The sequence below is a fragment of the Periplaneta americana genome, chromosome 17 (assembly GCF_040183065.1).
Source record: "Periplaneta americana isolate PAMFEO1 chromosome 17, P.americana_PAMFEO1_priV1, whole genome shotgun sequence".
NCBI classification, from domain to species: domain Eukaryota; kingdom Metazoa; phylum Arthropoda; class Insecta; order Blattodea; family Blattidae; genus Periplaneta; species Periplaneta americana.
In genome coordinates, this window is record NC_091133.1 from 118,137,716 (window position 1) to 118,164,243 (window position 26,528).

Consider the following 26,528-nt stretch of genomic DNA (forward strand, 5'->3'; position numbering starts at 1 on the left):
CCTATAACGGTAATTAAGACGCTCATATGAAAATTATGAAACTCGCGCTCGTTTCATAAATATACTCGCGTCTTAATTACTACCATTATAGGCTCGTTGCATAATGTACTATTTTCATATAACAGAAGGACAGTATTTTGAACATATTAATTTTCATTATTGTACAAGATACAGTAATGGAGGAAAAAAATATTGAATATTTCCAAAATTTTACTGCTGTAAGCTGTACTTCACCCCTTAAATACACAAAATACTAAACTCGTTTCGAAAATGCACAACAAAGTCAGCCATTACGGTCTTAAGAAATGCTGATAACTTATTAGCCCTAAACAGATATGCAGGTATAAAGCACGTCAAACCATGATCTTATATACGAGTACCAAATATTTTCAGAGATATTATATTTTAATGGAACTAGTGGCTTGTGCAGCAAATGCTGCAAATTAAATTCATTAGAAGTTCAAATAAAAATTTTTCAGATTTATTTTCAATGAAGAATACCAGACATTTTGAAAGTTATTTGCTTCCATAATAATGAAACATTCTCCCTCTGAATGGTTTTTTTATGCCAAATACTTTTTCTTGAACCTATCCACCTTCAATTTTTCAGTTTCAACGTGAAAACGCAAGTAACAACGTCAGGACTATCAGTGGGTTTTTCATGTGGAAGCAAAGAAATAGTTATTTCAGGGTCATTGTGGATTGTAGGCGAAAGTTAAAAAAAAAGTCAGGTTTGCTATGCTTTCGAACAATAGATATAGCATCTTAGTATAGCTGCTGCATGGAGAGCTTGAAATGTGGAGGGTAAAATCATTTTATCCTATCCTGCTAAGTGATCTTGCTGAAATGATCAGGAGACTACAAAATTTTCTAGGCCTCTTATTTTATCAGTAAGTACGAGTAATACCATGTGGTCTTTCCTTAGGAACTGAAATTTTTGCGCTCTCTCGAGCCAATACTGAAGAGAATGACGCATATAAATATCTACACCACACCGCCATTAAGTATATGGCCGCCACTTAGTAAATTAGAGAAATGAAGATCTAATTTAAGATATTTCTCTCCAAAACGTTTCACTTTCATCTCAATATAGCATTAATATGTATAATTAATGAAAAATAATCACATCATGGCATTAACTATAATAAATTCTAATAGTAATAGTGTCATCAAACCACCTCAAGTTTTGTAGATTTTAATATCCAATACACAGCTGTACTCAGAAAATTACACACCGCAGAATCACACCTATAAATTATTTTTATACGTTACCAAAAAATTCCACAAATGAAGATCGACATATTGGCATTATGATGTGAAAAATCTGAGCCATCTGAACTCTATGTCAGAAATCCTGTAGGTCATGGCCTTCGTGTAATAGTCTATTGTTTATTGTAGTGTGTGTTTTGTTTTATTTTGAAATGCAATTAATTAGTTCTCAAAACTGACGAAAGATGGATTTTGGAAAATAGGAAAATGATGTAGGAAAATTGATATTTCACTGAAAACCACTATTTTTCTGAAAAACTTTGAGTCCCAAGCTTCAAAATGACGGTTCATTTATTAAAATCCGTTCAGCCGTTTTCCCGGTAATTTCCATTACCAGTTCAAATTATATATAGTATAGATAGTGTTGGATGAGAAAGAATTGTTTGGCACATAAAACGTAGTACGTAATTTTCAAATTACTGATGATTCACGACAGATTAAGATGATGAAGCTTGGAGACGTCGTGACCAGAATTGAGACATTATCAGTCATTTTCTACTATGAAGATCATTAAGGTCTACAATGTTGGCATTAATGAAAAGACTGTCAATGCGGCAATTGCAAAGTTTTCTTTTCACCTTGTATTACCAACCCGAGAAAATGATAATTCTTAAACTTTAACTGGCAGTTCCCCTTCCTGTTGCGTTGCTATGGTTACAACATTGCTGTACTCGTATCGTTTCCTAACAGGTCCGATCCTTAGTTCTGTACAACTGATGGCTGGCTGGAGTATGGGCATCACTGACTAATTTCAGAGACGCGTCTTACGACACAAATGAAGGACCGGCTTACGTAACACGGGCAAACTTTCTACACCGCGAATCTCTTGCTTACATAATAATTAAATTAAATTAATTGTAAAACAAGCAAATACATAATCCGTTGGCATGCAGCGATATTAAGTTTACATGCGTTTTAAATTTCTTGCCCTCAGATCTTTCAGTGGTATCACCTGCGGAAGAGGGAATGAAAGTGGCTCTCACCTCGTTCAGAAATGTTTGTCAGTGGCTTCTTTGAAGGTTGTTTTTCAGGTTCGTAACAGTTATGATCATGAGAATAAAAGAATGATGTTGGATATTTCGACTTCTTTGTGCTATGATGAGAACCTCAGAGCTCTCAAAATTTCTATAAGCTTAAAGAATGCTATGAATTTCAATACAGTGTTCGTCGCTGAAATAATTTTTTTCATTTGTATTTATGTTGCCTTTCTCTGAAACAGTATAGTTAGTTCTGATTATCATACTGCGCAAGTTTATTGAATGCACATACCTATATTTAAAACCTTGAAGCTTTTGTCATCTAGTCTGCTGTCAAAAAATCTGAAAGTTAGAATTTATAAAACAGTTATATTACCGGTTGTTCTGTATGGTTGTGAAACTTGGACTCTCACTTTGAGAGAGGAACATAGGTTAAGGGTGTTTGAGAATAAGGTTCTTAGGAAAATATTTGGGGCTAAGAGGGACGAAGTTACAGGAGAATGGAGAAAGTTACATAACGCAGAACTGCACGCATTGTATTCTTCACCTGGCATAATTAGGAACATTAAATCCAGACGTTTGAGATGGGCAGGGCATGTAGCACGTATGGGTGAATCCAGAAATGCATATAGAGTGTTAGTTGGGAAGCCTGAGGGAAAAATACCTTTGGGGAGGCCGAAACGTAGATGGGAGGATAATATTAAAATGGATTTGAGGGAGGTGGGATATGGTGATAGAGACTGGATTAATATTGCACAGAATAGGGACCGATGGCGGGCTTATGTGAGGGCGGCAATGAACCTCCGGGTTCCTTATAAGCCATTTATAAGTAAGTACCTAATGTATTTGTTGCTAATCAAGTGTTACGTTCATTAGCCAGGTTTATTTAGCATGGTTTGAGGGAAGAGGATGGTAAATTTCTAATCTATTTGTTATTTATTTAATACTTTAAATTTTATGGTACGTCACAGTTAAGTGAAACCTTAAATTCACTGCCAAAAGTGTTTTAAAATTGAAGGGGAGCCCAAATTTAACAAAAAATCTCGCATAGGTATTTACAAAAATTGATATAACTCAGTAAGGTTTTAAGATATTCACAAAAGTCTTTCATCATTTTACTCACAAAAAATCAACGTGCAATTTGTCTTGCTTAGAATTTTAATATTTCACCTGGATACAATTATACAAGCTTATGAATATAATTAATTATAATTTTGTGGTCAGTGATTTACATATTAGACATTATTTTCACGTGTACAAAAATATCACAATTCTAATCTATACAAAAGTTGACTTACAGTCTGCTAAATTTATGTTCAAAATTGCATGAACTTCCCTTTAGTAGTCCCTGAGTTATATCCATTTTTGTAAGTACAGTGCCAGAAAATCAAACTTGCTGGAAATCAACAAACGACGCGGCGTGGAATTTAACATCACAGCACGTAGGCAATTTAAAAATAGCAACTGCAATCATGCAAGATGGCCAATAAATTAATATATATTGCGTTCTACACATATCAAAGAACAGTTTTAGGCAGAGCTGGCAAAATATAAGGTGCAATTGATGCATCCTCCATGACAACAAAATGACAAGGTAGGGAGAAGAAGATAAACATTGAGGGGATGTTATATCAGCTTACAGGGTAGAGTAGCATAAATGGCACCGCTTCCTAAATGGCACCACTGCTAGTTTAAAACAAGTTACTGTAGTAGCTGTAGCATCTAGTGGTATTGTTACAATCTACCATATGAACTTCCACCATGTCACTTGATTTCTGCCACTTCTTTGTGCTAGCAACGTGGTGATAGAGTATTTAATATAATCGCTCAGGTGGATGTAAATTTAGCTAACATTTTGTAACTAAATAACGGATTTGTATGCAAAGGAATCCATAATCTTAAGATGTTATTGGTTAAAAGAAATATTAAAGAATATTTAACTTAGTACGATTTTCGAACATGTGGTGATTATAGGCTAGAATGAAGGAAATAATAACTTATGACGTAGTTTCTTAATTCGCACCACTTTGTAGGTGCCTAATTCGCACCTGTGCGATATGAGCAACTGTAGCAATTCTAGCCGTACAAAAGAAGGCCCAAAATTTTAACTGAACGAGGAATGCATCAGGTGGGTGCAATATCAAGTGGTGAAAAAGGCGTTAATACAACAAATGTGTGTTGTACAAGCGCACCAGGTATTTTGTGCCACCTATGAAAATTTTTAAACGTCAAACAGTGCATCCTACATTATCAGCTGGTGTTCTCCCAGGATCGTTTTTTGTTTGCTCTGATTCAGGTTACATCAACAGTGAACTATTTGTCGAATAGCTCAAACATTTTATTTGCCACTCAAACCTGCCATAGAAAAAAGTGCTGTTTCTATATGTCCACCTATACGAACCATTCCAAAAATTTAGAAGCTAGATTATCTCGGGAAAATGATATGCTCCTATTTCAGCTTCCTCGTCATAATACTCAGAGGCCCAGCCTTTAGATGTTTCTATCTTTAAACCATTTCAGACAGCTAAATCATGAAGCAGTTCTTAGGTGGCTTCGAGATAATCGTGGAGAAAAGGTGACGCAGTTTACAGTTTGAACTTCCTGGTGAAGCACAAGGCAAATATGTAACAATAAAAAACGCATTCAGGAAGTTTAAATGTTAGGTAATTTGTGCTCTATTTTTTTCAATTTCATTTGAAGACGCGTTACTCTCTTTCATTAATTTCAATAAACTTGTAATTTGCATTTATTACATTATTCATATTAAATACTCTTCAATATGTTCAATATTAAAAGCTTTCCTTCATCCTGTTCCCTGCAGTTAAAGAGGTGCGATTTAAGAAACCGCAGGTGCTATTTAGGAATCTAGTTGCCTAAATGGCACCACTGACAAGTGTTTCGAAAATGTCATTCTACTTCAAAAATATTAAATCAAATTCAAGAATTCCTTTTTACATGAAAGGTAAATGTTCTGGGAATGTATTTCTGTAAAGGAATGCAGAAAATAAAAATTTTACTCTTCAATAAAAATTATAAATGCTAAAGTAGTTCGATATACGCAACCTTACCGTAATCTGAGTTGTAGAACGCAACAATTTCATTTTCCGAAATTCTATGTCTTGTAATATAGTTACTGATTGATCTTCATTAACAAGCTGGAGAAAAATAAGATTACAGAATCAATATTCCTGTAAGAACGAATAGTTGATGAATTCTAGTATAAAATTATTCTTACAATAAAGTCGAGAATCCAAATTCAATAACAGCAATTTTTTCCATCTGAATTATAATTAAATCAGCATTACAATTAATAACATTTTCTCTTCTTTTTAAACGATTTGTCTGCACTCTTTTCTTGATTCCTTTCATTTCTCTATGGCTTCATCTTTGTTTAAATTAAACCAGAGAAAAGGTGTCTATGCGTGTTATCATGTATTTTGTCATTGTTACTACGCTGAAAGGTGGACATCTTTTTGGCGTTATGAGATTGCTAAATAATACTGAAATGACAATACCGTTTTCATAATAACGTAGAAAACATAAATAACTAAATCTGTAAGCAAGCGGGTTGGCTCAGATGAAAGCGTTTGAGACTCTCAGTCGGGAGGTCCCGGGTTCAAACTCCGTGGCCGGTCAATCTGGGTGGGGTTTTTAATGCTTTCTCTCGGTCACAAAAGCAAATGCCGGATTGGGAATTTACGTACTATGATTCATCACCGACTCAATAACCAATATCATAAACATTAATCAAAATCTAAAATTAGTTACAGGAACATAAATCATCTACAAGACACAATAAAAACAGGAACTCAACAATAGTGACATAGTATAGGCTACCCAAAGATCTCAAACATACGATTATGAGCGTGTGTGTACAGGATGTTTCATGAAGATTGTGCAATACTGTAGGATGTGATTTCTGGCATCATTCTGATGAAGAAAGTTCATATAAACATATGCCACATTTTTTAAATTGAATTAAACCCTCCTGAATGTTAAACATAAACGTAGATATTATGAAGGTTAAGCATTTAAATTATTTACAACAATGGTACTGGGTGTATTATAAATTCATCAAGAAACATTCACTTTATTACTCACCTGAAAAATCTGCATTAAAGCCGGTTTTCAAAGCCCCACCTTCTGCAGTAATACACGTAGCCGCCCTAGTGTGAACTGCGCGCGTCGCATTCCCTAACTTTCGTTGTTCGGATGCTAGATAAATACGTTGTACTGTGTTGAGTTATCTCTAACCTTGACCCTGACGTCACGAGATTTTGTGTCGCTGCTATCAGCTGTATTGTAACACATACAGCTACAGAGGTCCAGAGAGAGAGAGAGAGAGAGAGAGTTCACAAGAATGCGTGTTACGGAAGAAAGAAATATATATATATATATATATATATATATATATATATATATGGGTTGTTATATACAATAGAAGTGATTTAATACAGTTATATGAACACTTTTTAATGATTGAATAAAATTAATAAAATCGGTTAAAAACCAGACATGTTTCGGAGGAATGCTCCTCCATCTTCAGTGGTAGTACCACGACGCTGGTACAGTTGTTCGATCGTCTTCCTTAAGCTACGTTACGCGGTCGAACATCTGTACCAGCGTCGTGGTACTACCACTGAAGATGGAGGAGCATTCCCCCGAAACATGTCTGGTTTTTAACCGATTTTATTAATTTTATTCAATCATTAAAAAGTGTTCATATAACTGTATTAAATCACTTCTATTGTATATAACTATTCCATTCATGAACACTGTTGTATCTGACCTAACTTATGTAATTTAATTATATGGGTTGTCTTCAATTGTCCACAGGGAACCATTATTTATAAAATAGGAGACAACTATAACTGGACTAAATGTCCTTGGAGCAATTATGTACTGCTATAAAATGAGAAATTTTGATTTATTTTTACTCAATAACATTGATTATGAATACAACACCAGAAACAAAAATAATTTGACGTCTAATTTCTGTAGAAATTTCTCAATTAAAAAACAGATTTCAGGAAATGAGAATCAGATTGTTTAGTGTGTTGCCTAATCACATCAGAAATATTGAAACCAGTACTTTTAAATTAGCTATCAAAGACTTGATAATTAATTATCCTTTTACGATTTTAATGATTAAAATGAATTGTCTAGGAATTATATTTTTTAGAATTAAGAGAACTTGATCCTGAAATATGACTAAAATTGATTTAAAAAAAATATATTTTTTTAAATCTATCAAGAAAATGTTCACCTTCGTTTAAAAACATAACTTTCTAGCATTGTCATTCTCTTTATGTACCTCAGCGGCCAGATTTTAAGTTTAGAACTCTGAGATTTAAACATTGGCTGCCCACAGCTTGCACTCCACTTTTTTCAACATTTTACAGTATAAAAATTCTATAGTGTCCACAAATTGTCTTTGATTAACAAAAATATTTTACTGTACCTATGTCAGGAATAAACCAATAAAACAAAACTTTACTAATTTATTTTTCATATTCAAATACGGAAAAAGAAAAAACTGACACATAAAATGAGCAAACTATAACTCTTATTCTTAGACATTAACTACAAAATAAAAAATATATATATTATATATATATATATATATATATATATATAAATTTCATGCACATATTAGTAAGGAACGGATTTCTAGGTGCCAAAAAAGAAAGATTTAGGACTTCATAAAATTCAGTTTAGGGTGTTTAGCAGTTTACGAAAAATTAACAATTAATAATGTTAGTAAATATTACATTTTAGGTGGAATTTATGTACAAAGAACTGCAGGTGTTGACAATAAGTGCTGCTGAACTGAAAAATCAAATTTCATCAGTGAAAGAAACTGATTGCTGATTGGTCAGTTTCATTTCGTATAACGAGGGTGCGTTGACGTGAAAACTAATTTGTAAACTCTCACCAAACCTGAACAACCTACCACCCCTTTTATGCAAGGATGGATTTTTCCAAACGAACTTCGATTCCAGGAAATTAGGTAAAATCACAGTGTAGCATATACAGTCACGAAGCTCAATACGTAGTAAATATGCATACATAGATAGTTGCTCACCGCTAGGATCGCTAATATAGTCTCATTACAGACAATGCGAAATAGTACCGGCACAGTCTATTGTTTCTAGCACCCTCAAAACTCAAGCTTCGTGACTGTATATAGTAGACTGTGGTAAAATCTTCTTCCCTCTCCTTCTCAGAACTATAAGAAACAAACTTACAAGACCAGTGTTTGTCTGTAAGATATTTTATTTTTATACTATAAGTAGCATTTTTATAGTTTTGGTGCATTTTTTAATTTCTAATATCAGTATTTTTATCTTAAATATACACAAAATACTAAAGAAGGGCGCTCTTTAAGCACAATTATCAGTTTTAGGAATTTATAGAAATTTAGCAGTATTAAATAAATATAAATGCCAACAAGACGAAGACCATGGTCATAGGAAGAAAAGTAAAGAAGATAAACTTGCGAATTCTAAATGAGGCAGTAGAACAAGTGGACAGCTTGAAATACTTGGGGTGTACTATAAGCAGTAACATGAGCTGCTGCCAAGAAGTCAAAAGGAGGATAGCAATTGCAAAGGAAGCTTTTAATAGAAAAAGGACCATCTTCTGCGGACCTCTGGAAAAAGAACTAAGGAAGAGATTAGTGAAGTGCTTTTTGTGGAGTGTGGCATTGCAAGGGGCAGAAACATGGACATCACGACGAAATGAAGAGAAACGAATAGAAGCATTTGAAATGTGGATATGGAGAAGAATAGAGCGTGTGAAGTGGACAGACAGATTAAGAAATGAAACTGTGTTGGAAAGAGTGGGTGAAGAAAGAATGATGCTGAAACTGATCAGGAAGAGAAAAAGTAATTGGTTAGGTCAATTGCCGAGAAGAAGGATCCTCTGGAAGGAACGGTGAACGGGAGAAGAGTTCGGGGCAGAAGAAGATATCAGATGGTAGATGAAATTAAGATATATGTAGATCATATGAGGAGGCAAAGAGGAAGGCAGAAAATAGGAAAGACTGGTGCATGCTGGGTTTGCAGTGAAAGACCTGCCTTTGGGCCGAAAACTGTGAATGAATTAATGTTTCTTTTAGGCGTTTTAGATCCTATAGAATTTTAATAGGGTGATCCTGTGTACATGAAACTTAGATATATCTGAATAACATAGGTACGTCTAGATCGTAGTAAACAAAACAGGTATGTGACTAGAAATTTGTTCCCTATATGTTAATAAGGTAACATATAATACAACCGTTGGAACATTTTAAATCAGCTGCTATTAAAGAATATTAAAATCTCAATAAAATGAATAATAATACTTACATACTTACAAATGGCTTTTAAGGAACCCGAAGGTTCATTGCCGCCCTCGCATAAGCCCGCCATCGGTCCCTATTCTGTGCAATATTAACCCACTCTCTATCATCATATCCCATCTCCCTCAAATCCATTTTAATATTATCCTCCCATCTACGTCTCGGCCTCCCCAAAGGTCTTTTTCCCTCCGGCCTCCCAACTAACACTCTATATGCATTTCTGTATTCGCCCGATACGTGCTACATTCCCTGCCCATCTCAAACGTCTGGATTTAATGTTCCTAATTATGTCAGGTGAAGAATACAATGCGTGAATAATATAGTAATAATAATAATAATAATAATAATAATAATAATAATGATTTATTTAACCTGGCAGAGTTAAGGCCATACGGCCTTCTAGCACTCAGTTCTACGTTGTGTAACTTTCTCCATTCTCCTGTAACTTCATCCCTCTTAGCCCCAAATATTTTCCTAAGAACTTTATTCTCAAACGAAAATGAATATACATCTTGATTACACAACTTTTAACATTATATCACTTCGGAATATGTATGATAAGAACTTTCTTGTGTTAAATTTTAACGTACCTTGTTAACATGTTTCGACATGAAATATACAGACACACAGACACACGAAAACACACCCCAACGATATTCTCAACACACAACTCAATTTCAAAACACATACACTCTTTGACTCTACACTACGAACGCACCCACACAGGAAACAAGAGGCGCCAAGACCAACAACGACCAGTTCCGAAGATGACCGAAAATAGGTCGAAACATGTTAACAAGGTACCTACGTTAAAATTTAACACAAGAAAGTTCTTATCATACATACTCCGAAAATGAATAATAATTCTGGTACGAAACTGAAATTTGGTAAGTAATACTAGGCTAAGTGTGTGGCAAAATTTACAGAAACATGGATTAAAATTTATGGAATTTTCATATTTCAGGACCGAGTCATTTTAAACCTTAATTCTTTGAACCAAGTTTCATTCGTTTGACTATACCAAACTTTTGTAAAACATTTTGACAATAATGTAATCGAACAATTGAGTAACCATGATATATCGAAGAGGAATAGTGTACCAACTGAAGAATTGTGATCACAAAGGACTTAACTACTAGAATAAAATACGTTTCTACGTCATTTAGACCACAGCAGTTGATACATCGTGATGCTGCGTATCTCCCGCTTCCTCCGGGTTGAGCCGCAGCGTGTGAGAGATGCCGTGACGTCAGCTTCACTTTCACCGTGCGTGAAGCTCGAGTATATAAGAACGGAGATGGCAGAGAACCCACATCAACCCTGGATACACGAGCTCTGTGGTCAGTGATGAACCGTGTGCTGTCTGCTTGTTTCTAACACACCCGGTAACGCCATCTAACGCATCTGTGCTTGTGTTCGCAGGTTGCAGAACCATCGCTGAAGATGGTGTCGTCCTTCAAGATGGTGAGTGATACTTGTACAAGTTAAAATGTAAATTTAAACTCAGGTTCACGGTGCGGAGGTCTGTCGAATAATTTTTTAACATCGCTGTGGAGAAACGGTTAGCATGTCTGAACGTGGAACGAGCGGGCCCGGGTTCAAATCCCGGTTGGCTTTTTTCGGGGTTTTTCTTCCTTTTTCCTGGGTAACTTTCGGAGTTGGATCCTGAATTCATTTCGCTGCCATTATCACCTTCATTTCATTCAGACGCTAGACGATCATCACAGTCGATAAAGTGTCGTAAAATAAAGCAACTAAAAATAATAATTTTACTTCTACATTTCTTATTCTGATTTGTTCATCTTCAACAGCTGTAAGTGTTGAAAACAATTTACTGGATTTACAGTCTGAAGAAGATACCTTTTCGAAGCGCCCCATTTTCCAGAAATCCTTATAAAAATATTAGCATTCCTTCTAAAAGAAAGAAACTGTTTCGAATGATAGATAAACTTAATTTTTCCCTTTACAACTATGTGTTAAACTGATTTCATTGTTATTTATTCAATCCTTTATCATTAGTAAAGTAATACTCCTCTTCAACAGCTGTAAGTGTTGAAAACAATTTACTGGATTTACAGTCTGAAGAAGTTACCTTTTCGAAGCGCCACATTTTCCAAAAATCCTTGTAAAATATTAGCATTCCTCCTAAAAGAAAGAAACTGTTTCGAATGATAGATAAACTTAATTTTTCCCTTTACAACTATGTGTTAAACTGATTTCATTGTTATTTATTCAATCCTTTATCATTAGTAAAGTAATACTCCTCTTCAACAGCTGTAAGTGTTGAAAACAATTTACTGGATTTACAGTCTGAAGAAGTTACCTTTTCGAAGCGCCCCATTTTCCAGAAATCCTTATAAAAATATTAGCATTCCTTCTAAAAGAAAGAAACTGTTTCGAATGATAGATAAACTTAATTTTTCCCTTTACAACTATGTGTTAAACTGATTTCATTGTTATTTATTCAATCCTTTATCATTAGTAAAGTAATACTCCTCTTCAACAGCTGTAAGTGTTGAAAACAATTTACTGGATTTACAGTCTGAAGAAGTTACCTTTTCGAAGCGCCCCATTTTCCAGAAATCCTTATAAAATATTAGCATTCCTTCTAAAAGAAAGAAACTGTTTCGAATGATAGATAAACTTAATTTTTCCCTTTACAACTATGTGTTAAACTGATTTCATTGTTATTTATTCAATCCTTTATCATTAGTAAAGTAATACTCCTCTTCAACAGCTGTAAGTGTTGAAAACAATTTACTGGATTTACAGTCTGAAGAAGTTACCTTTTCGAAGCGCCCCATTTTCCAGAAATCCTTATAAAAATATTAGCATTCCTTCTAAAAGAAAGAAACTGTTTCGAATGATAGATAAACTTAATTTTTCCCTTTACAACTATGTGTTAAACTGATTTCATTGTTATTTATTCAATCCTTTATCATTAGTAAAGTAATACTCCTCTTAAATAGAAGTGATTGAAATAATTAATTGATTAACTAGTGGACTTACTAGTGTTAATTATGTAAGATTTGTGCGGCTTACAGCTGTTTCAGTACTTCACGCACCATCCTCACATGAGGATGGTGAGGATGGTGCGTGAAGCACTGAAACAGCTGTAAGCCCGACAAATCTTACATAATTAACACTAGTAAGTCCACTAGTTAATCAATTAATTATATTCAAGTGTTAAAAGTAGTGTACGCAAGATTCAAAATTATTGAAATACATTATTCTTATTCAAACAAAATTTTGAACATAATGATAAGAAATTTTACTAAGCCTTTCAACAATTGTTATGGTCGAGGGCGGAACTCCGGAACAGTGCTTAAAGGAATTGTAGTAAACTTATGAAAAAATATGTAATATTTTTTGCTCAAAATTTCTTAGATATTAGTTCTTGCAAGCTTCAATTATGAAGAAGTAAACAATATTTTTAGCATAAAAATGTTGCAAATTTCTTCATAAGTTTACAATAAATTAATATACAAAAAATTCTATTGTGTTTCGGTAAAGAAAGGTGTCATGAAAATGAGTTTTGAGATAAATTAAAATTAAACTTCGGACCTTTTAGCAAGTAATTTTCCACACAAATAAAACGCATCAAATTCTAGTATTATTTTATTCTTTTACACCCACTTGTAGAATTTAACTTGTGTATTCACATGGGGAACAAAACTCCGTTTGCACAAAAAATTAAAACCCACTTTACCCGAACACCATCGAATTTATCTGGGCACTACAGTTCATATTATACTTCGTAGATATGGCTGTGTATTTTTTCTCAATTTTTTAATTCGTAACTTTAGACACAAATGTTTAACACGTTACAAACTTTAGTCCCGTAAATATTTGCTTTCATAAATTCAATGTCAGTTATTTTTAAGCTGGTAATCTATAATTAGCATTAACTAATTTTTACACAAAATAATAGACTTTTATTTAGGATTACATTTTCTGCTACACTGTAATCTGTAAGTTGTACATTACGCGCCTTTCTTCTTTAGTACGTCTCAAAATGTCTTATACTAGATAGACTACATCTAATGGTGGAGTTCTATGAAGAATATTTACATAGATTTATTATGCAGGACGAATCGTTAGTAATGTCATTAATTTGAGGGTGTTATTCTTTGAGATATTTCAAACAAAACGTATGATGCAATTTTGCTCGTATTGCTTTCTTTTCGAGATAAAAATTGTTTTACATCAAACATTTCTTAGCGTGTTTTGGTAAAGCCATTGATTTAATTCCCAATATGCTCAGTCAATTTAAGAGAGCAGAGTATTATGATAATAAATGATAGAAACAATTTTATTTTTGTCCTTTATGCAGAAATTTGATCAGAACAAGTGTATTATTTCAAAAGAAATGTTACATTTTGTTCGGATGAAATTTCTGCACATTTAAAGGACGAAACTAAAATTCTTTCAATCATTTATTATCATAATACACTGCTCTCTTAAACTGACTGAGCGTATTGGGAATTAAATCAATGGCTTTCCTATGAAATGTTTCATATAAAACATTTTTTATCCCGTAAAGAAAGCAAAAAAGAACAAAACTGAATTAAACTTTTTTGTTTGAAATATCTCAAACAATAAACCCTTAAAAGTAATGACATTAATGTATATGAGGTTTACAAGTAACAGCACAAACAAATGCAAATTAAAAGCAATAAACGTTTAATATTCTGCGAAGATATCATATTCGAGAAAAGCATACAAAAGAATAATGGGCACACATTCTACTTTTTCTTGATCCTCAGCAATTCTCTACTTACCTCTTTTAATTACAATTTTATGCATATAATATCTTATTTAAAATGCATAAATTATTTTAAAATGGTGATATGACAAAATTTCACTAATGAAGCTATAATTGGATGAAAATTGCATGTAAATTGAAGTGCTCGAAGAAAACCTACTTAATAGTCAGTGTCCATCAGTCACATCATATAATATTCTGATGGCTGAACTGTAGTAATATTGTGTAAATATTGAGGTTCTTTGTCGTAAATATATTGTTTTGCACTTGAGATAGGACAAATTTAATAGCCTACAACTTTTTTTAAAAAGAGACAATCATCAGATTAAAAAAATGACTGTAGTGAATCTGATATATTTCATTCAGACACGGAGATCGTGAAAACAAGTGAGAAACGCGTTCGTACTTGACCTTCCAACACTTCTGTGAATGAGGAATCCAGTCGGGGAAGGTAATTGTGGTAATGAATGACAACGGTGAGCGTACAATCACGACTTGGTCCCCACTATCGTTAGCAAGAGCTTCTCCGCTACTTTTTTCAATGCTTCATACGCAATCCTCTTGATTTATTACATGATTTCACACAGAAGAGTATGTCAATATTTTCAGAATTGCCTGCTATTATAATGTCTGTCTAATCTTACCTACTTGCAGTTACTTTCCTTCTCTTTAAACTACGATAAAATTTACTACTTTGACGATTAATTATTAGAGAATTGAATGCCAATGACTTCACACACCAGAAGATCGGAATAAAGTGTCTGAGAGTCTAGGTGGGACATATGAAAATAGCCAAGATGTGAAGTGAATTTACGCGGATTCCTACAGGTTCTTTCCCCATTCCGATTGTCTTCTTCTTCTTCTTTCTCTTTTGCAGTCAAGCATCGGGGTGACCTCTTCCTATCCATTTCTGCCACTCCAGTCTATCCTTACACAATCTCTTTATTTCTCCAATTGTCTTTCCACGCCATTTTTTTCTTGTTAGGAGGGAGGGAATATCCCACGCACTACGACCTGAGGTCTATTGTACACCCCCCTGTATGGGATGAGTTGCGTGCCCACCGATCCTCTACGCGCACCGATCTAACCACTTGACCCCCTTAACGACCGGTCCCTACAGGCAACAGAGTTCATATACCATTCCTGCTTCGGCAACCTCTCCAAGGCTCCCTTAACGGTCCGAGGCGGGAGTCCTCCCCCGAGAAGGTCTGCCCCGGTTCCGTTGCAGAAGCTATCCATCATCACTTGAATACAATCCACGGAGGCCGGTCGAGAGAGCCAGCAGCTTCGGAGGGCCGCCTGAAAGGATGATAGGGGAGGAAAGGAAGTGGCGAAGATGAGTGGGGTTCCAATCGTCTGATAAAGTTATCTGATATTCATGCATAGGAGTGAGGAAAAAAAACGAAAAAACCTCACCCAGGCAACTCGTCTCGACCGGGAATCGAACCCGGACCCACTAGGTTAGACTCGCTAACCCCTCAGCCACAACGGCTTTCCACGTCTTTGTCCGAATCTCTCAATTCTGTCCTTCTATGTTATGCGGGGTCTTTCTCGCCAAATCTTCCTTCTACTTTTATTTGAAATATTTATTTCGCTTTTCTTTCCTCTCTCACTCTTAGAGCAAGGTCGTACCACTTGTTCCTCTATCATCAAACTCATCGCTTTTCTTTGACCAGCTTCTTCTCGAATTCTTTCATTTGTAAGAAAGTAATGGCGCATACTTGACTGTTCGTCATTCACCCACATGCAGCCAGTTGTATAGACCAATTTACCGAAAGAGTCGTTGCCCAGGGTGCGCCATAGGAGACCGGTCTATGTTATACCCAGGATGAGGTGAGATGATGGAGAATGTTCATGAAGAAACAAAAACAGTTTATGAACATTATGAAACAAACCAATTCCGGAGGCCATGTTCTCGAACGCATATGTGCTATCCATATTTTCAGTTTATAAATTCTATAGATTAAGATAATTCCATGTATTGTGGGTTCCTATCACCACGGCATGGCGCGTCCTCAGGTTGCGAATCTAGGAGACGACCTCCAGATATGGAGGGTAGCTGTGAATATATTGAATAAGCAGTCGTGGACAGCCGATAAGGGGTGGTCCTCCAGCTTGGGGGTTGGGCGAAGGGCTAACAACTCATCACCGTAAAAACAGCTTGTTACGAATCCTTCAAATAAGCCTCGGAATGGGACTGATTCTCTGGCACGACCACAGCAAAGGAATAATTGTGAAACTTGGACTCTCACTTTGAGAGAGGAACATAGGTTAAGGGTATTTGAGATTAAGATGCTTAGAAAAATATTTGGGGCTAAGAGGGATTAAGTTACAGGAGAATGGAGAAAGTTACACAACACAGAACTGCACGCATTGTATTCTTCGCCTGACATAATTAGGAACACTAAATCCAGACCTTTGAGATGGGCAGGGCATGTAGCACGTATGGGCGAATCCAGAAATGCATATAGAGTGTTAGTTGGGAGACCGGAGGCAAAAAGACCTTAGGGGAGACCGAGACGAAGATGGGAGGATAATATTAAAATGGATTTGGGGGAAGGAAGATATGATGATAGAGACTGGATTAATCTTGCTCAGGATAGGGACCAATGGCGGGCTTATGTGAGGGCGGCAATGAACCTCTGGGTTCCTTAAAAGCCAGTAAGTAAATAAGTATAGATTAAGATAATTAGTGTCCTTACCTGTGGAATAACGGTTAGCGCGTCTGGCCGCTAAATCAGGTGGCCCGGATTCGAATCCAGGTCGGGGCAAGTTACCTTTTTGAGGTATTTTCCTGGGGTTTTCCCTCAACCGAACATGAGCAAATGCTGAGTAACTATCTATGCTGGACTCTGGACTCATCTCATCGGCATTCAGACTCAAAATAACCTGAGATGTTGATACAGTGTCGTGAAATAACCTACTTTAAAAAGATAATTAAATATATAGTTTTTAAAACTGTTTCCTCGTTTCTGTTACAATGCACTTACCGTAAATATGTCTATCGCAATAAACTATAATTTACACTATACTGGGTGTTCATTTAAAAGTGTGTCATGACGTCACTGTTGTGAGTCAGCAATTTGAAGCGAGTTTCAGCTTTTATGTCAGAGAAGTTGCCTATTAATCAAGGCGTTCAATCTGAACTTGAGAACATGTACGGTATAACTTGAACGTCGTAGCAACAGATGGCGGTCTGTACGGTCTGTGTGCTACCATAACCTCTTTCGAACTGTATTTTGCGCGAACAAATCGTACTCAGGGTATTTGTTATCATCGGTAACGGCAACATTCCACAACACAAATCAAATGCTTCGTGTCCATGTTGACCGTCGAAGTTAACGTCAACAAATACGTAAGTAATCGTTTTAATACTCTCCACATAAAGAAAAAGCTCACCTCAGTACGTGTTTCCAAACAGTTCACATTCCCGCCACTAACGGCGTTACCGTAGTATCGGTAAGTACTCTTCAGAATGAACCCCGTACTTGCTAGGCAACTTCTCTGGCACATAGGTAATATGCCTTTGCGAAAGAGTAGGAAGATTGAATTCTCTAGACTCATCGGCTAGCTACATGACGACATACAGCGAGCCATGACACACTTTGAACTGAACACGCAGTAGTATTATTCAAAACTAATTTAATCCTATTATATTTCTAAACATCTGGTCACTACTTCAATTCAATAAACGCTGAACAGGAATCAAGCTTCTCCTATAATCCGTGTACTCATACCTGCAGAACAAGATTTGAGTAATTTTTTTGTCTACTTCTCTTAGCGACACTACCTATGCCAAGTGGCAACTTCGTATAAACATGTCACTTTCAGACATTTAAAATTAATTTAAAATGAAAACGTCACGAAAAGAGAATAAGACAACATTACATACAAGAAATACTCTCTCGCCCTGAGAAATGAATTTGGAATTAAACTTCCATGCATATGCAAATGCAGACGGCTTCCTGTGTTGCGACAGACGGCTTACGAAATCTCCCTCGTATCTCCCGGTCGTGCCCCCCCCCCCCCGAGCTCTGAGAAGCGCGTGATAATGGAGAATATCCACACACGCCTCGAGAAAGCGACTCACGAACTGAGTTGTAAATCTGCCTCCCAGAGCAGAACGCTTTGTGAGCGAGGCAGTCACGGATGCGGAGGACACGGGTTGGATTCCTCGTGGAGACATTCGCCATGAATTCCAAGCTGGGCCCTGTGGCCACTCACGTTTTCATCAAATGACAGCGAAGAGTTCTTCCGCGAGGATATAATGCAAGAAGACAAGAGTAAAATTTTGGAAATAGTCAACATTTTTTTCCTCCAATATTGTGTAACTTGTACAATAATGAAAATTAGTAGGCTATGTGTAAAACACTGTCCTTCTGGTATACGATACAAATATTTTTACAATTTAAAAAAAAAATATATATATATATATTTTTTTTTTTTTTTTCCAAGTTCAAAATTCACTATGCAGTGATGAAGTGTTTCCCTCATAACTCAAAAAGTATCCAACATTCTGTGATGAAATTTTTTGTGTATATTTATGAATGTCATATCTACAATATGATGCAAAATCACTTCCTTACCTTTGATAAATTGTCTGATAAAAATAAATTCATTTTAAAAAAATGGTCAAATGTCAGTATTTTGTTCTAACACAAAATAAAAAATATTATTTACTAAGGAATGTAGTTGAAAGAGCATGATATTGTAAACATGAGTTTCAGCAATAAAATAAAAGAGAGAGAACATTGAAAAGTTAACAAGTTTATGAGTTATGAGGGAAACGCTTCATCACTGCACAGTGAACTGTCACCGTTTTGAATTTTGAAAAAAATATATATAAATAATTTTTTTAAATCGTAAAAATATTTTTTTCATATAGCAGAAGGACAGTGGTTTACACATACCAATTTTCATTATTGTACAAAAATTTTACTGCTATAATCTGTACCTAACCCCTTAACTAGAGTCTAGCTAGACAGAGTCAATCCCGATATATTCGGAATCACGACATAATATGCTGACATGTGATGCATATGTTGCAGGGGTTGTGTCTGGCGTGGTGCCTGCTGGGAGCTGTGATGGCCGATGAGTCTACAGCAATAGTTAAGAGGGAAGGTAAGTTTCAGCTAAAGTCATTAATTTTTTTAATTTCAGCTCCCGACAGACTCAACGTATTGTCGTCCTCATGTTTTCTACTCTGTTTCCTACTATTTCACCAGAGACTTTTATTATCTCACGAGAATGTGCTTGCAAAGTATAGAAAACTTGGTGCGTGAAAAGTAACTACCCAGTAATTTTCTCAATGATTTTGATTCGCATTCAGAGTTGGTGTTGTCTGATCTTGTTTCCCTCCTAAAGAAAGCCGGTCAAAGAATTGTTATTATCTCTTTAAAATTCTTTATCTTTGATTGGTTCTGAACATGCACACAGCCACCGGCGTAGCTCAGTCGGCTGAGGCGATTGCCTGTCGATCAAGAGTTGCTCTCGGGCGAGGGTTCGATTCCCGCTTAGGCTGATTACCTGATTGGGTTTTTTCCGAGGTTTTCCCCAATAGTAAGGCGAATGTCAGGTAACCTATGACGAGTCCTCGGCGTCATCTCGCCAAATACCATCTTGCTTTCACTAATTCTATCGACGATAAATAATCTAGTTGATACAGCGTCGTTAAATAACAAAAAAGCGGGGCATTATGATAAGAGCCACTAGCGTAGTCTTGGAGGTAGCAAGCGGGTGTTGGTTTGAATCCCGCTTGGATTAAATACCGTTATTTCCCATAACTGTGGTCCTGGAACACAACTATGGTCCATGATACAATCATTCAAATTTTGTACTCCATAACGTAGTACCTCGTTTATCTATATTTTTTCTGTACTGTACGAAAAGGCAAATGCCGGGTAATCTTTTGGCGAATCGTCGGACCTCACCTCATCTCATTACATCTCGCCAAAATATTGTAAAAATTGCACAAAATTGTAAAAATTATAGAAAATTACTAAATTGTAAAACTGTAAAAATCGTAATTGTAATATTGTAAAATTTTGACTTGTTCCACATCCTAAAGCTTCATTGCTCATGTAAGATCTATGGAATAAAATAAATGAATGAATGAATGAATGAATGAATGAATGAATGAATGAATGAATGAATGAATGAATGAATGAATGAATGAATGAATGAATGAATGAATGAATGAATGAAATCAAGTCACTGCAGCTATCTATGAACGGTCTATATTACTTCTACAATAAACTTTGACTGGTTGTATCGTGGACATTAGTTGTATTCCAGGTCCATAGTTATGGGAAATGACGGTATCTTCTTCATTTTTCCAAGGTTTTCCAATCTATAAATCTGGTAGTCCTATGGCAATTCTTCGGACTCATCTTATTATCACCAATTTCATCAACCCTAAATACCCAATCAGTTGGTATAGCGTCTTTAAACAAACGATCCTCCATTTAGTGACGTGTAATTCGAATACGAAAGATGTCACTCATTTTTAGTAAGCAAAATTTGCGGTGTCACTATTTTCATTACGTTTCTTAATCTACTATAGAAAATTCGACATTGAAGAATTTTACACAGTAAAATCAGTAGCTGGTAATGTGTCTTCAGTCACGAGAAGTTGAAAGAAAGCTGGGTTCAGAAAAAAATGTTAGATTGTCGTACTTGGAATAGGATGACACTTATTTCCTTTTTCCACTGCAGAGACTGCAGCTACACGCCGTTTCCGCTGAACAAAGTGCAAACCGTAACAACAGCAAAGTAGCTGGCGCAGCGCTGTAGCGATCTGCCTAATTGCTTTGTCCTATTATGTTTCATGCAGGTACATAAATTACTAAATTGTGATCGTTCCAAAATGTTGCTGTTATAATATTAATGACAATAAGATAAGGTGAAATTATCCTGCAGAAGTGCGATGCAGTCATGCGAGTATAGAGTCAGATTTGTAGAGCGCTCAAGCAGAAGTATGTTAGCGGATAACACCTATATCCGAGCTGTTTATCTGACAGTAGTAGTATTCATTCATTAATTTATTGATAGTGTTCTGCCCAAGGTTCCTCCAGCTTGGGGGTTGGGCGAAGGGCTAACAACCCATCACCGCAAAAAACAGCTTGTTACGAAACCTAACAATAAGCCTCGGAATGGGACTGATTCTCCGGCACGATCCGTATGGTTGTGAAACTTGGACTCTCACTTTGAGAGAGGAACAGAGATTAAGGATGTTTGAGAATAAAGTTCTTAGGAAAATATTTGGGGCTAAGAGGGATGAAGTTACAGGAGAATGAAGAAAGTTACACAAGACAGAGCTGCACGCATTGTATTTTTCACCTGACATAATTAGGAACATTAAATCCAGACGTTTGAGGTGGGCAGGGCATGTAGTACGTATGGGCGAATCCAGAAATGCATATAGAGTGTTAGTTGGGAGGCCGGTGGGAAAAAGACTTTTGGGGAGGCCGAGACGTGGATGGGAAGATGGATTTGAGGGAGGTGGGATGTGATAGTAGAGACTGGGTTAATCTTGCTCAGGATAGGGATCAATGGCGGGCTTATGTGAGGGCGGCAATGACCCTCCGGATTCCTTAAAAGCCTGTAAGTAAGTAAGCAAGTTCTGCCCAAGAGCAGATCTTTCACTGCAACCCAGAATCCTTCAGTTTTTTCTATGCTCTGTCTTCCTCTTAGTATCTTAATGTTGTCTCATCTGATAACTGATACCTTCTTCTGCCACGAACTCTTCTCCCGTTCACTGTTCCTTCCAATACACCCTTCAGTAGGCAGTTTTTTCTCAGTCAGTGACCTAATCAACTCCTTTTTCTTTTCCTGATCAGTTTCAGTATTATTCTTTCTTCACCCACTCTTTCTAACACAGTTTCATTTCGTATTCTATCTGTCCATTTTACACGCTCCATTCTTTCCATATCCACATTTCAAATCCTTCTCTTACTTCTTCTTAATGTCCATGTTTCTGCCCCATATAATGCCACACTCCACACAAAACACTTGACTAGTCTCTTCCTTAGTTATTTTTCCAGAGTTCCGCAGAAGATGCTCCTTTTTCTATTGAAAGCTTCCTTTGCTATTGCTATCACCCTTTTGACTCGTGTTACTGCTTATAGTACACCCCAAATATTTGAATCTGTCCACATGTTTCACAGTCTCATTTCGAATTCATAAATGTCCTTTCTTTATTTTTCTTCCGATAACCATGGTCTTCGTATTATTTTCATTTATTTTATTTATTTAATGTAGGGCTGTAAAGTTTATCTTTAGCCATGATAATGGCTACATGCAATAGTGTGAGATAAGAAAACACATATACAAATAAACAGTGAGAAAAGTACAAAAATAGTTCATCTCAGCAAGAATGATGGAATTTGGATGGCCATCATCTTCCCTCTTGCTTCCCAATACTTCTCTACCAGTGTTGTGGAGGACAGATTGGGACAATCCATTGGATGGTCTGAGTCCATTACGATGTTCTGGTTTCAGAGTGGGCAGTTAGGATTCTGGAGTAAACCAATGCGGCATAGATGTTTACCCAAGCAATCATGTCCAGTTGCTAATCGGAATTTGGCAACTGCTTCTCTCCTTTCCCAATCCGGTACCGAAGTTACATTGTCTTTCTATTCAGAGGTGCTTATGTTATCTTGCAGAAATTTTTTATAAGTGTCCTTTACCTTCTGTCGTATGATGGTTGATGCTCGACTGTAGGGTACTTCACAAACATAGGGCAGGATTTTAGTGCAATGGTAAACTCACCTCCTCGTGGAACATTAAATCCAGACGTTTGAGATGGGCATGGCATGTAGCACGTATGGGCGAATCCAGAAATGCATATAGAGTGTTAGTTGGGAGCCCGGAGGGAAAAAGACCTTTAGGGAGGCCGAGACGTAGATGGGAGGATAATATTAAAATGGATTTGAGGAAGGTGGGATATGATGATAGAGAATGGATTAATCTTGCTCAGGATAGGGACCAATGGCGGGCTTATGTGAGGGCGGCAATGAACCTCCGGGTTCCTTAAAAGCCAGTAAGTAAGTAAGTAAGTAAGAACCATTGGTACAGCTGCAGATGCGACACACCGCTTGAAAAATCACTGGTCTAAATTTTATGACGTAATAGTTTCTTTACTAGTGTGCCTGAAATTTCCAGGTCTAGTTATTGTTCTGCTTTGAATTAGGCTAAAGCAGTTACTTCTAACGGTCATATTTTATTTTGGCTCTGAAGTTTGTCATTGTTACTTTCTGCGTAGTGTTTTTATTGCGAGAGAGAACTTTTCTCCAACATCAGTTAACGTTTTTCAACTTCGCCTCAGTTCCCAGTTCACAGACCAGGGAAACAAAAGTCCATAGAAAGCAATGTAAACATTGTGTTTAATTAGAACGGCCTTGAAAACAGCGCGGTGTTGCATGCCTCTGGTTCTTATCCGAGCTTTCTCATCTTCATTTATGCACACGTCCCATTACATTCATCGCTCCATGACGGTGCAACGAGTAGAACATTTTATTCGCTTCGTAACAAATGACATCCGAGAACAATCCTAGTTTCTTAGCAACATGGCAAATGTTAGTAAACCGTACATACTTTCACATTATAAGAGTTTTGTATTATAAAATAGTTGATAAGAGCATTTTTTCTAAGAATTCTCGAAGGTGGTCTTCCACAAAGTTTGGTTCGCGGACCATCGGTGGTCCCTGGTAAACATGTCAGGCGGTTAGCCAATTAAGCGATGATTATATATCAGTTAATTGATTGGTATGAATTTAGTTATGTCTAACCAGAAAAGAGCTACAACAGTATCTTTAGATATGATTTCGAAATCAGAATATCTGGGCTTGAAATAGTATTGTGTGAGCTATTTTACTACGTCGTCTAGGCGTGTGAATTGGTTGGACTGAAATAATTTCTTAACAGTAGTGCCTTGGCTGGACCATGGATGAAACTTAGGCATTCTTTGACCCATGGTGCGTTATTTATTTACGATGATTGTCCAAGTCTGACAGATGGCCTGGGTGGCATTCGTGAATCCGATGCTGACAAGTGAGACATCCTGCCCTGAAAAATATATTTATAAAAAATGAAAAGCCAATTTTTTTTACCCTCGAAGATGCATGTCTGAGAAAATTAGCGATACAGAATGGTGACTGGTATTATGTTTGCATAGGAGGACATTTCAATGCCAAACTTGGTCAATTTTATAGATATCTTAACATATCTTCCACAGAAATATGGCTAAGAGTCCATATTAAATTTAGATAAGAAAAATGAAAAATTGTTTTATCAAGGCTAAGAGTTCATATTAAATTTAGATAAGAAAAATGAAAAATTGATTTATCCTTGGATATGTATTTAACCCTTGAAATACACGCATTAATTCAATTAAGTTAAAGATATTCATTTTAACATTCTAAGATGATGTTGCTTACACCAGGCAGTAATACATGTGTGTTTATCCTCGTATTATTTTATGAACGAAATAATGCCTGATCTGTAGAAACACTAGTCGTTTTTCGATTCTTTCTTTCTTTTTCTTTCTTTCTTTCTTTCTTTCTTTCTCTGTATCTTACATTTTTATGTTTACTCATTTACTCTTTCCTTCTTTCTTTATTTCTTTTTCAATGAACAGCAGTTTCATCTGTGTATATTATCTTTTATGTTACAAGTATTAGCAATTAAAAATAAAATAAAATAAATCTGAAATTGCGACTCTAGGCGTAATCGGGTTTATGTCATTTTGTGTGTGCCTGTCGAGTGAAGTAAAAGAGGCCGAATATAAAGTATAATGAAAGAATGTGGTTATGTAACATTAAACAGCAATGTAACTGATCAAGTATGTAATGTATTATTTACACTGCATGTGGGCAAACACCCGGTGACAGTGGTAACTTAATTACACACAATAAAAATTAGTACACAATATAATTAATACACAACAATTACAAGATAAACACAATATTAATAATAATACAATAAATAACCTAATTAATAAGTGAAACTAATTTTCCATTACAACCTACATATGTATAGGCCCTGTATTAGTTTCACATTGGTATTGTTAATTAATCTTTCACTTCAATCTCATCTCAGGCACTGCACTGACACTATATAACACATTTCACTGACGCTATAGAATACATTTCATTGACACTATATAACACATTTCACTGATATTATATAACACATTCCACTGACACTATATAACACATTTCAGGTGACACTATAGAACACATTCCACTGACACTATATAACACATTTCATTGACACTATATAACACATTTCACTGACACTATAGAACACATTTCATTGACACTATATAACACATTTCACTGACACTATAGAACACATTTCATTGACACTATATAACACATTTCACTGACGCTATAGAATACATTTCATTGACACTATATAACACATTTCACTGATATTATATAACACATTCCACTGACACTATATAACACATTTCAGGTGACACTATAGAACACATTCCACTGACACTATATAACACATTTCATTGACACTATATAACACATTTCACTGACACTATAGAACACATTTCATTGACACTATATAACACATTTCACTGACACTATAGAACACATTTCATTGACACTATATAACACATTTCACTGACGCTATAGAATACATTTCATTGACACTATATAACACATTTCACTGATATTATATAACACATTCCACTGACACTATATAACACATTTCAGGTGACACTATAGAACACATTCCACTGACACTATATAACACATTTCATTGACACTATAGAACACATTTCATTGACACTATATAACACATTTCACTGACGCTATAGAATACATTTCATTGACACTATATAACACATTTCACTGATATTATATAACACATTCCACTGACACTATATAACACATTTCAGGTGACACTATAGAACACATTCCACTGACACTATATAACACATTTCATTGACACTATATAACACATTTCACTGACACTATAGAACACATTTCATTGACACTATATAACACATTTCACTGACACTATAGAACACATTTCATTGACACTATATAACACATTTCATTGACACTATATAACACATTTCACTGACACTATATAACACATTTCACTGACACTATAGAACACATTTCATTGACACTATATAACACATTTCATTGACACA

The 26,528-nt window shown here is 35.8% G+C and overlaps 1 protein-coding gene across 3 annotated transcripts in view; it reads left to right on the plus strand.

The window, feature by feature from the left end:
* Window positions 1-10,906: 10,906 nt before the first annotated feature.
* Window positions 10,907-26,528, plus strand: part of LOC138693297 (pro-resilin-like) — a 33,682-nt gene continuing 18,060 nt past the window's right edge. For 2 of the 3 annotated variants that reach the window (XM_069817163.1, XM_069817164.1), the window contains exons 1-2: window positions 10,916-11,052; window positions 19,402-19,474. In XM_069817163.1, the coding sequence (XP_069673264.1) occupies window positions 11,032-11,052; window positions 19,402-19,474 (94 nt within the window). In that variant the 5' untranslated portion in view covers window positions 10,916-11,031. Of the gene's footprint in view, window positions 11,053-19,401; window positions 19,475-26,528 lie in introns of all 3 variants that reach the window. The other variant, XM_069817162.1, reaches the window with a different exon arrangement.